This window comes from Sprattus sprattus, assembly GCF_963457725.1.
Source record: "Sprattus sprattus genome assembly, chromosome: 1".
Lineage (NCBI taxonomy): Eukaryota > Metazoa > Chordata > Actinopteri > Clupeiformes > Clupeidae > Sprattus > Sprattus sprattus.
In genome coordinates this window covers 23,732,035-23,744,432 of record NC_137920.1, presented here as the reverse complement: position 1 = coordinate 23,744,432, position 12,398 = coordinate 23,732,035, and the positions used below count along the sequence as shown (strand labels likewise).

The window sequence follows — 12,398 nt, the reverse complement described above, 5'->3', positions numbered from 1 at the left end:
TGTGTGTTTTTGTGAATGCCTGTGTGTCTGTTTGTCCTTGTTTGTGTGTGTGTGTGTGTGTGTGTGTGTGTGTGTGTGTGTGTGTGTGCGCGTGTGTGTGTGTGGGCGACTGGACTTGGTGTTGAAGATGGGGAAGAACATGCAAGAAATGGTGGATTTTCATATAAAAATATAAACATTTATTTACAAGGGCTAGGTTGACCCCAGAACATGTGTCCACACAAAGATCAAACCAATCAAAATACAAACAGTACTCACAGTAACTCAAGTCACTAGGCACCTGCTTCGCCCATTTAGGCCCCCTCTGGCACCCTCTGCCACCCTCAGGGCACCATCTAGGCCCCAAACTAGGCCCAGAAACTAAGTATATCAGCTAGTGGCCCAAAACAAGGCACCAAACATGGCAAACAGTGTCCACACAGCTACACACAGTAGACACTTAACCTGACGGCAGGTCAGCGCTACACCTTAGGGCCTATCATCATGAAAGTGAGGAACCCTTTAAACAGGGCAGCCGGTTGGGCCTAATTGGACCAATTAGGTCTCCCGGGTCCAACCACTTATGTGGGGGAGTCCGGACCTAATCATTTCGGTGGGGGAGTCCACTCCACACCATTGCCACACTCCTCACGGTGAAAAGGGGGGGGGGGATTTCACCTTCTCACAGTGTGTCTGTGTATGAGTGTGTGTCTGTCTGTGTTTGTGTGTCTAGGTGTATGCTTGACTCTGTGTTTCTGTGTATGAGTATGTGTCTGTACGTCTCTGTGCGTCTCTCTCTCTCTCTGTGTGTGTCTGTGTGTCTGTGTGTGTCTATGTGTGTATAGGTTTGTGTGTGTGTGTGTATGAGTGGGTTTGAGTGTGTATGTGTGAATGAATTTGTCTTCTGCTGAGTATAGCAGTGCAGTGATGGGTTGATGATCTGGACTCTAGAGACACCACATGACAATCATCTGTACTCTGAGATGGAGAATGAGAAAAACACACTCAAGACAGTAAACCAAACAGTTGAATTGATTTTATTCACCAGATTATGGAAAACAAATCTTTATGAAAATTGAGCAAAATTAGAAATATTAAAACAATACATCTTTAAAAAGTTAAGCAAGCTGGACTCCTATATGTTTCCTATACGTCATGGCTATAAAATGGCAAGGCAGAGAGCGTCTATTAAGTAAAAGTATACTCCAAATGACAGCATTGCAAAGAAATGGACAATTACTTTCAGTTTCATGAATTTGCATCATTGGTGTTGCTCTGCACTATCCCCAGACCATCAGCTGGTTTAGATGGGTTCCCTTTAAGCCCACTTTATGGTCGTCCGTTTTCGGAGACACAGAGACATGGAGACACGGAGGCACAGAGACACAGAAACCCTATCCTTGGCCTGACGAGTACCTCCCAAATGTTGTAACTATCTGTCTCAGTCAATCCGTCAATACATTGCTGTTTACCTTGTGAGTAGTAGCATGCTAACATTAGATAGCTGGCTCAGACACCTCACAAATCCCCTCAGCCTTATTTTTCAGTTACATTAACAGGGTTTTTACATTGCACAGTGTGTATTAAAAAATCGAAGCAAAAATATATTTAAAAATCAACTGCATTACACTATGGATGCCACAGGCTACCCAGTACAGTAGTCAAGAAAAGCAGAGCAATTCCTACAATATTGCCTGGAAAGGAAACACTAATTATTTAAGTCGAATCTTCTCTATACTGTCAACTGAATTATTCAAACAAAGCAACAGAAAAAAAAAAATCTACTCTTTACATACCAGTATAAGAATCCATAGCAATGAGCTAAAACATGTTTCTCAACTAAATGGGTGCAGTCATGCTTCAGGACTGAGCTCATATATTTGATCTTACGCAATCATGTTATGGGGATTGTGTATTTGTGGATGAGGAGGACAGAACAAGATTAAGAGGTATTTTTCTTAAGGTTTTGGTAGACAGGTTCGATGGTGTTGGCGTTCAGGCGCTGGTAAATTGCGGCAGGTTCGATGGTGTTGGGATTCAGACTCTGATAAACTGTATCAGGTTGGATGGTGTTGGGCTTCAGGTTCTGATAAACTGCATCAGGTTGGATGGTGTTGGCGTTCAGTCTCTGGCCATCTGAACTCATCTGGATGGTGTTAGGGTTCTCCCTTCGGGTATTGCCAACAGAATCATCGGCATCCTAACAAAGAAGACAGAAAAATAAATCACAAGCACACATAAACATTAATATTAGCAAAGGCAACACACCCTTGGAAACTGACCACATGTCCTCTGTCTCACCCGTTCATTCCTTCCTTTTTCCAACATCTCTTTCTTGCATTTCCTGCTGCAACCAAAACAAACAAAACATGTCACGATATTTTCAGTAAAAGGCATCGTTCACTAGTTCCCTCATTGAAAACTGCTGTCTCTCCTTAACATGGCACTAAACACACCCTCACACCAACTTGGACACATTCGACTCTCTCTGTAACAGCAACTCACCTCAGCCAGAAAACAGCACCCCCACAGAAGAGACACAATAGTCCACAGACAGAGACTAATATCACAACAGTCATTGCAGGACTCTGCTCTCCTGCTACAGACACATGTGACATGAGTAAGGTGAGGAGAAACATCACAAGTTAAGTAAAGATGTCTTAAGCAATTATTATCATAAGCACAGAGAGATAGAGATGCACTGATACCTTCAACTATGACTGACACAATAGATGAGTTCCCAGCTCCATATTTATTCCTGGCCTCACAGTAGTACTGTCCTCCATCCTCAGATCTGATGTTAGTGATGTTGTATTGCTGTCCTGATCCTACTGGAGTGGACTCGTTCACATTAAACCAGGTGTAGATCTCCACCGGTGGGTTGGCATCACTGCTGCAGGTCAGAGTCACTGAACTTCCCTTGGTTATCACACCTGAAGGTCTAGTGAAGACTGTTGTGTTCTTTAGAGTATCTGAATAAGATCAATTAACACAAGTAATCATCAGGTCAGAGTCACTGTGCTTCCCTCAGTCATTTCACATGATTATGTTATCAAGATGCCAAAAGTTAACTCCAAACTCCCCAATTATATCTTTAAAAAAATGTTTTAATAGTACTTAATAATAATTTAAATATTTAGGCCATAATCAAGTCACCTGCTACAAAATGTAGCTGATTTTCCCAAAGTTTCTTAAAGGCTACTTACATAAAACCTGGAGATGATTAGTTGAGTGTCGGAAGCCACATTCATACTCTGAACTACAGTGATATAGTCCACTGTCTTCAGGTCTGATGTGTTTGATGTCATATATTTTTCCAGTCTCATTGGCTATAGAATCTTGGATAAGAATCTTGTGCCACCTGTAGCTCCTCACTGGTAGATCAGATGTGCTGGTGCAGGTCAGAGTCACGTCTGTGCCTTCCTGTATGTAACCATGGGGACTGATGGACACTGATGTCTGTGGGACGTCTGTGAGAGAAATCATTACATGTCTGATTACATGTGTCACTAATGTTTAACACATGCAGAAAAAGAGAGTGTTTCCATTTACCTAAGACATACAAGACTGACAGACATCAACCACTCCAGGCTTTGTTCACACAAACACACACACACACACACACACACACACACACACACACACACACACACACACACACACACACACACACACACAAACAAAGACACTCACACACACACACCCACACACACACAAACACACACAGTCCCAGGCATGCACACAAAAACACACACTCATATACAACCACACATATACGAAGAGGATAAATATTACACCAACATACTGCTGTTTTATTTGTCTTTACCTTCAACATCCAGATGAATCCCTGGTGTTCCAATCCAGTTCTGGCCTTCATAGTTTGTTGTTATCCTGCAGTAATACTCACCACTATCTAATTTAGTCAATGAGTCTATTCGTAAATTACATTTTTTTGTTTCATATTGACAGACCTCTGTGGTTCTGTTGCTGTACTCTTGGTCGTCACGAAGACGAGGAGGATCAGTATAGTTGTGTTTTGTCCAGTAAACTTCTGTGATGATCAGGTCACTGGGGTAGGTGTAGGAGAAGGACATGGTCACTGAAGACCCCACATAAGCACAGGTGTTCTCAGACTGGTACGTGACACTCCACTCCTCACCACACACACCTACAACAGAAAACACACGCTATGCACCGTTAAAGAATGTCATATTAACAAAGGGTCTAACAGCAGTATTAGACTGCCTAAGTAGGCTATACTGTATCTGAGGACAAGACTCTTTGGAGAGTTTGGGCAGATATGACTAGCTTTCTAACAGCCCTTCATTAATAAAATATGATAAATATAAATATTGAGGTTCTGAATCTGCAATTTTAAACCAACAAACAAAATGTCTGAAGTAAAATGGTAGGTGGTGTGAAGAGGGCATGTGTTGTTAGCTGACGACCATGACAGAAGAGGAATGTAGAGGTGTAGAGATGTAGATGGTGCAGGAGATTAACCCTACATCCTTTCTCCTTCCTCCTTCAAGTCATTTATAAAATACAAGTGCGACTGAGAAAAGGTTAATGGTGTGTGCCCACACAGCAAACTTACACACATGTATGCACCCTCAAATACACACAAACAGACAAACACACATGCATGCATACTCAAATACACACACACACGCACATGCACACTCACACAAACACAAACACATGCACACACACACAAACCCACACACACACACCTGCACACGCACTCACACACACACACACACACTGTGAAAGATATATTCTATATACGTAAGTATTATCATGATATGGTTTTCTGGTTATTAAATTAATTTCTTATTTGTCTGTGTTACTGTTGAGAGGCGAAGACTGTCTGGTACGAGAGAGGCCCATCGGGGATGTTTAACTTACATGTCATGACATGTTTAGGTTAGACTGAGTTATTGTCTTGGTACCTGGTACAGAGTGAAGCGAAGAAGACTCTGTCTGGAGCGAAATGAATGAACAAAGGACCTGGGAGGGTTAGGGTTATTTCATGTTAAATTTATGTGAACATTATTTTGAATAAAGTATACAGACATTTTGAGAAGGGAGCCAGTCGTGTTTGAAGAGATTCAAACAACCTCACTCCTCTGGGCCAGAGTTAACGTCTGTTATTAATAATATTTCTGTTTGTGTGAGTCTTAATTCTGAGGAAATACAGTCATAGTTAAGGGTGAATTTCCCTGACACACACACACACGCACATGCACACGCATACGCACACGCACACGCACACGCACACGCACACTGAATAAAACAATCAATCAATGAATCAATGCTGCCATATTAATGCATGACAAACCCTCCCCAATTCTTAAGGAAACCCTCCTTAATTCTGAGGAAATACAGTCATAGTTAAGGGTGAATTTCCCTGACACACACACACACGCACACACGCACACACACACACTGAATAAAACAATCAATCAATGAATCAATGCTGCCATATTAATGCATGACAAACCCTCCCCAACCCTTCCTAAGAGTTGATCCATATAAGGTTCTGTTCAGTGCTACTGCACAACATGTAAAAACTCATCTTTTAAATCTGAGAGATATTTAAATCTCAGGGAAGAAAAAACAGGAAAATAGACACAAATGTTTAATTTACCTTGAATTGTGAGCAGAATCACCACAGAAAGAGAGGTCACACAGCTCATCATCATCATCAGCCAAACCTAAACGTTTTGATCCAACAGATTGACTATCAGAAGTAGATCCCACTTGTTTAGTACCACATGTTTGTTAGATCATAAAGTAATACAGGATACGAAGTCAGAGGTGCAGTGATATTTTAAGAATACTTCCTAGAACATTGTCTAATGCTTCACAACATTCTAACTTTCATGACACAAGTTTGACTAAATACATGTCAGAATAAATAGATCTTAAGAAGCTCTTACCTTTCCACTATCCTGACACATATCATGGCACCAAATGAAGATCTCTGACAGGGAAGTTAACTTTTCTAGGCTGCAGCAAATGACACAGGAAGGAAGTGCTAACCAGAATGATTCATTTCACCTCTTTCTATGTTTTAATTTTGTATTTACTGTTAACATTAGCAGAGTATTCTTCAACATTCCTAAAATGGACTGAGTAGATATCAGACTGAGTAGATATCACAAAATTTTTGGTCTGGGAGATTCGGTCTGGCTTTGTGCAGTTGGGGAGAGAGTATCAGAAGTCAGGATTCTGTCGTACCAATTCAATTGTCAGGGCGGGCTTTATACGATGATGTACAGATGACCAACCAACGCTTGAGTTGATTAGCTAGATAGATTAGAAATCGTTCCAAGATGGCGGCGTCTCGGGAGCTTAGTGGGACATATTTTATGTGATTTAAGCTATCTACACAACTTTTTTATGTCTACATTATAGTTGTGTATGTGCAACACGAATGTTGCCGAGGATCGTAGGTCTTAACTTGTCTGGGAATTCCCCGCCCCTTTCATTTGCTCAGTTGGTCTGGCGAACTACAACAGCAGTCCACTTCAGTCACGTAATTGGACACGCCTTTAACCAATCAGACCAACGATACTATACAACGATACAACGATCGGTAATAAAGCAAACATATTTTTTCTGTATGAATTGTTCCAGGGCAAGTTTCTGTTCTGTTTTCAAAGAAAACTTGCCTTATCGAAGTTTTGCAGTGCTTTGGTGGCCACCATGTCCAATGTTTAAAAACTGTCTGTGCCGTAGCTTTTGTTACGTGGCCGTGGTTAGTTTAAATCCGCCAATGGCGCGCCAGGTAGCCAATAGCCAATAGCCAGTTTGATCCTTACAATGCTGAAATGAACTTCTATAGCAAGTTTGCCAGACCCACTTCTGAGGCAAAATCAAATTGGCCAGAAGAAGAGGGGCGGGACTTCCCAGACAAGGTCTTAACTGAAGCGCTCTAGACCATTATTGATAGGTTATTGCTAACGCTTAGACAAAAAATCCATTGAAACACATAGTAGCTAGCTAGCCTTGCTGCTAATAAGTACGTGAGCAGGCATATCACACAGATATTGACAGCGCATTCATTTTGAAAGAGGAACAGAGAAACTCGATTAAGGCATTTGTCGATCGAAAATATGTTTTTGCCGTCTTTCCTACGGGATCTGGTAAAAGTTTTAATGTATCAGATGGTCATACTATGTTGTTCTGATTGGTTGTAGGTATCCAATTGAGCGAAGAGGCATTTTGTTTCCTGGTTCGTTGAAACACGCCCCATAATCGCAGCCCAATGGGTCAGTATCAGACTCATATTCTGACTAGAATTATGAGTATGACATCGTCAGGCTAGTAATGTCCGGCTCAGAGAGCAAATTAAACTCTCTCACCAGGACCTTAACTCAGCGTCAGCGGGTGTCATCACACATTTCAGAGCACAGGAGGAGCTTGTGACTTCGTCATTTGACAGACTTCTGCTCAGTAACAGTCTTCTTCATGTTTGCGGTTTTGACACATGTTGTTGAGTTGCACATGTGCATGAAATGCGCCGTATAAATAAAGTTTGCCTTGCCTTGTGTGTGGTGCTCTACACCACGGTTAAGCTGGCCTGTGCTTCCTGCCTATACTCACTTTGTGTTGCTGCTGCAGACTCACCATTGAGAAATAGGGAAGTGTAGGCTGGCAGTAGGGGGCTAACCACAGGCGTCTGACATGCAAGCTACCTGCCTACTTGCCAAACATTCCTCTGCAGCCAACAATTACTTGGCGAGGTGAGTTCAGACAACAGAAAGACACAACACATCAAGAATTCAAGCAATGTTAAGGAAGGAAAGTTAAAAACAAAGGGTACTAAATACACACACACACACAAACCTACACCCCCCCCCCCCCACACACACACACACACACACACACACACACACACACACACACACACACAGAGGCATGCATACACACCAACCCACACTGTCTGGTGGTTGTGTCAGTTAAGCTTTCTCAGAGTGATGGTGCACCTCTCTTTCTGTACAACCTTGGGCTGAACTGTGATGTACATCAGAGAGGGCTCCCCCTCTGGCTGAACATGGGAACTACAAGTGAAAACACATCAACAGAGTAGTCAACACTTACATGGATCACACACACACACACACACACACAGACACACACACAGACACACACACACATACACACATACACACACACAGACACACACAGACACACACACAGAAACAAATACACACACACACACACACATACACACACATACACACATATACACACATACACACACACAGACACACACACAGAAACACACATATGTGCATCGCACAGCTGAGAAATAAATGTTGTCTGTTTGACTGAAATGAGGCTCTTGTGTTGTCTTCAATGCTGCAGAATACTCCAAGGTTCGGAGGGGGTTCCCCCGGGGCATAATTCCAATTAGAACCGCCACTGCACAAACACACACACACACACACACTTCTGCTTTATTCATCTGTGTGGTTCTGGAGTAAGACATTGACACCTACGTCAGCTCTCTGAAGAGATGCTGTGGAACAGAAATTAGGACATTTGCCCGTGTGAGTCAACTTCCTGTTTGTCATCCTAGGTGTTCCAACTGTGGCCAGTTTGAAATCTAGACCTAAGGCAACTCTTCCTGGATACTTTTTTTTTTTTTCATTTGAAAAAACTACTTTTGTTTTCATTTGAAAGAACTCCTTTTTTTACTTTGCTTACTTGTTCTATGCTTATATTTAGGGATGCACCGATACCGATACCCAGTGTTGTGTCTGAATGCGTGTGATTTCTTCTCCTCTACTGTCTATGCCTGGCAGGTGTGAGAGCGCCGAAGTTGCATAGAGGCCGAGAGCAGTATTGCAGACAGAGAGAGATTTTAGAAAAAATATAGCTGGCAACATATTGAAAAAAAGAACTGAACTAGTTAATTATTTGTAGCTGTGAACTAAGTTAAACATTTTGAATTATGAACTTTGAACTGAACTAATTCATTTAAAAACTTGTGAACTATGAACTGAACTAGTTCATTATAAAAATTGTGAACTATGAACTGAACTGGTTCATATAGAAAGTGAACTTCCCCAACACTGCCGATGACACTTAACAGTATTTCACTACATCAAACTGGTCGCGCTATGCGAACACAAAATGTGATTTGCTGTCCTACCTGACCTACCACTCTCTGCCCTACTAGTGAGTATCTTATTTGCCGTCTTGTTTTGTTGTGTGTTGCACTTGCTTGATGTTTGACTGCGTAAGGAAAGTTAGGGCCCTATCTTGCCGATCAGAAACGCAAGTAGGACGGCGCCAAGCGCAAGTAGCTGTGTGGGCGGCTCTATGGCGCAGTTGCTATTTTAACGGCGGAAAAAACACACTTGCGTCCAGCGCAAGTGTCAAAAGGGTTGGTCCAAAGGAGGTTACTCAGCCATAGGTGTGGTTTGGGCGTAATATGCAATAAACCAATCGGAGCGTCATTTCACATTCCCTTTAAGAGCGAGAAGCGCATAGTCCATAGCGGCTTGTTATTTTGATGGCGGAATTACCTGGTGGAAGACCGGAGAAGTTCACAGCCGAGGAGACCGACGTGAGATTTACACCAATTTTTTGGCAAGCCATATATAATTACAAGGAAAATAAAGTATTTACCACTTGAGGAAATCATTGTGACATCCATATCCAAGATATTTTAAAAATAAGCATACATGTAGCCTACACATTGACCCAAATGATTCAGGTTAATTGAAGCTGCGTGACATTTGATTTATTGTATGGCTTTGTAAAAAGCCGGAAGATAGATATATATGAGGATGCGAGAAACCCTCCAAAAGTAAGCAAAGTCAAGCAAGCATGTCAAGATATTGCCGTGATTGTTTCTGCAACGGGGCACCCGAAAACGTTGCCGAAAACGCTATAATGACGTCCGGAGACGTGGGACATCCAAGCTGGAAGGTAATACACGTTCTCGTGCCTTCACGGGAGGTGGATCTGCCTCGACCCAGGATCTGACGGCAGCAGAGGACATCGCCACGTCTACCCTCACGCCTGAGAGCGTGCAGGGATTTGGGGGCATGGAAATCGGCACCCAAGCCAGTGCACCAGCTGACCAAACCCAAGGTACATAAATAAAGTCCACATACACAGAGATGAGTTTACAAGATTTATAATAATACTGGCATTAAATAAATGCAACAAAGCCATACAATAAATCAAATGTCACGCAGCTTCAATTAACCGGAATAATTTGGGTCAATTGTGTACGCTAGATGTATGCCTAGTTTTTAAATGTCTTGGATACGGATATCACAATGATTTCCTCATGTGGTAAATACTTTATTTTCCTTGTAATTATATGGCTTGCCAAACAATTGGTGTAAATCTCTCGTGAAGACGACAGAAGTAAAGTGTAGCCTACAGGTCCTATACTGTGCGGGCAAGCACATGCGCCCTTAAAATAGCGTTCTGAATACGCGTTACAGACTTTAGACATTGCGCCTCACATTAGACCAGCTTTTTTTTGGTCAATGGCGCACGGCGCACGGCGTTTTTTTTTAAACTGCAAAATACCACTTGCGCCAGAGAAACGCCTTCTCTGTTCCGACCCCGCCCATGTCGACGCAAGTTCATTTCGAAGCGCGCCTCTGGAGGGAAAATCGCGCTGTGCGCCGGGTGCAAGATAGGAATGATACATGCGTCGGTGACAATGTCAATTGCGCTGGGTGCAAGATAGGGCCCTTAGTGTCAAAGTAGGTATAGGCAGTGGTGGACGAAGTACACTAACTACGTACTTAAGTGAAAGTATAGATACCTGGTCTAATATTTTACTCCAGTAAAAGTGGAAGTATGCACTTTGAATTTCCACTTAAGTAGAAGTATAAAAGTATTTGCCTTCATTTATACTTAAGTATTAAAAGTCAAAGTACTTGGATGAATTATGGTTCTACTGGCCTTTTATCATTTTCACATCAAGGCTCCGGCTCAATCAACTGATATAAGGTGAAAATACTAATGCCACTCTTTAAATAGTGTCTTACATTTGTCTATTAAAATGAGAATAAGCACACACATTGAAAGCTGTCTATTGCCATTAGATAAGACCAAGTGGTTATAAAATAACAGCACTAGAGAACAATTATTCCATTTTACATTTATTTGTAACTTAGTTGCACATTTAATAATACAAAATGTGGAGCTAAACATACGCTCCTTTATTATATCACATCTGCATGTCTGTGTTACCCTTAAACTCATAAATCCTGATTTATGTTTCAAAGTATGATAAGAACCATTACAGGAACTAGTTCCACAAAATCTGAGAATGTGGTGTTATACTAGTTTGTGCTAAAGATTAGTGATACTAGTTATATTCCCTACACAACCCTAAGTACAAAAAAACAGACGAAAGTCAAAACCAAACACTTGACCTCAGATCAAACGTGAAAAAAATCATTACAAGAACTAGTTTTTGCATAAATTGCACAAAATAACAGAGCATACCAGTCTGCTCTGAAGACTGTAAAGAAGTATACCTTTACCGAGGGAGAGTTTGTCAAGAACTGCATGATACAAGTTTGCAACATCCCTTGCCATGATAAACATCGTTTCCTCCATCATTTCCCTCATTTATGTAGCGTTAAGTAGGCTTAGCATGAGCATAAAACAGCCTCTAAAATGCTGCAGCGAATTCAACGTAGCTCGCGCACAATGAACGAACCAAACTGACGAAACCGAAAGGACTCCAGAGAAAATCGCGCGCTGAGCCCTGATTAGTGATTGTGCACGCACTTTGACCTCTCATTATTTGATTCGCTTTGGTAAAAAGGAACGAGAGGTTTTACTAAATGTAATGGAGTAAAAAGTACGAATTTTCACTTTGAAATGTAGTGGAGTCAAAGTATAAAGTCTCACCAAATAGAAATACTTGAGTAAAGTACAGATACATCTATATGTTACTTAAGTACAGGAACGAATTACATCTACTTCGTTACTGTCCACCACTGGGTATAGGTCAACAGATTTTGCTAGCCGTAAGCATCGCGTTAGCTATTAGCAATTCCGTTGTGCTGCCTTAACGGCAATTTGGGCTCATTTTAAGATAAATGATGACGACAGGAGTAAGGCACAGTGTAAGATCTGCACTGTAACGGTGTCGTGGGGCGAAAGGAAAGTACTCATTTGACACAAGCAATTTGATTAAACATCTGAAGACGCACCATAGTGCTAAGCACACAAAGTTCTCTCATGCCAGTGGCGCAAGAGACCAAAGCAACCAATCTTTACTGACGTCTTGCAAAATAAAAAACGCGCACGCACACAGACAGAGAGAGAGCGAGAAGGGGAGGAAGAGAGACAGACTAATAGTGTCACATAGGTGATTGTTTGTGTAATTGAGCCGGAGACTCTTTTGATCCTTTTGTAACTGA

General features: G+C 41.7%; 1 protein-coding gene across 1 annotated transcript in view; it reads right to left on the bottom strand.

Annotated features, from left to right (window-relative positions):
* Window positions 1-1,921: 1,921 nt before the first annotated feature.
* The window catches only part of LOC308368686 (hydroperoxide isomerase ALOXE3-like), a gene marked incomplete at both ends in the record, with an annotated part of 43,049 nt that continues 32,572 nt past the window's right edge, over window positions 1,922-12,398 (bottom strand). Inside the window, 3 exons of the mRNA XM_080842926.1 lie at window positions 1,922-2,179; window positions 2,812-2,940; window positions 3,951-4,147. Coding sequence (XP_080699052.1) covers window positions 1,922-2,179; window positions 2,812-2,940; window positions 3,951-4,147 — 584 coding nt within the window. The remainder of the gene's footprint in view (window positions 2,180-2,811; window positions 2,941-3,950; window positions 4,148-12,398) is intronic.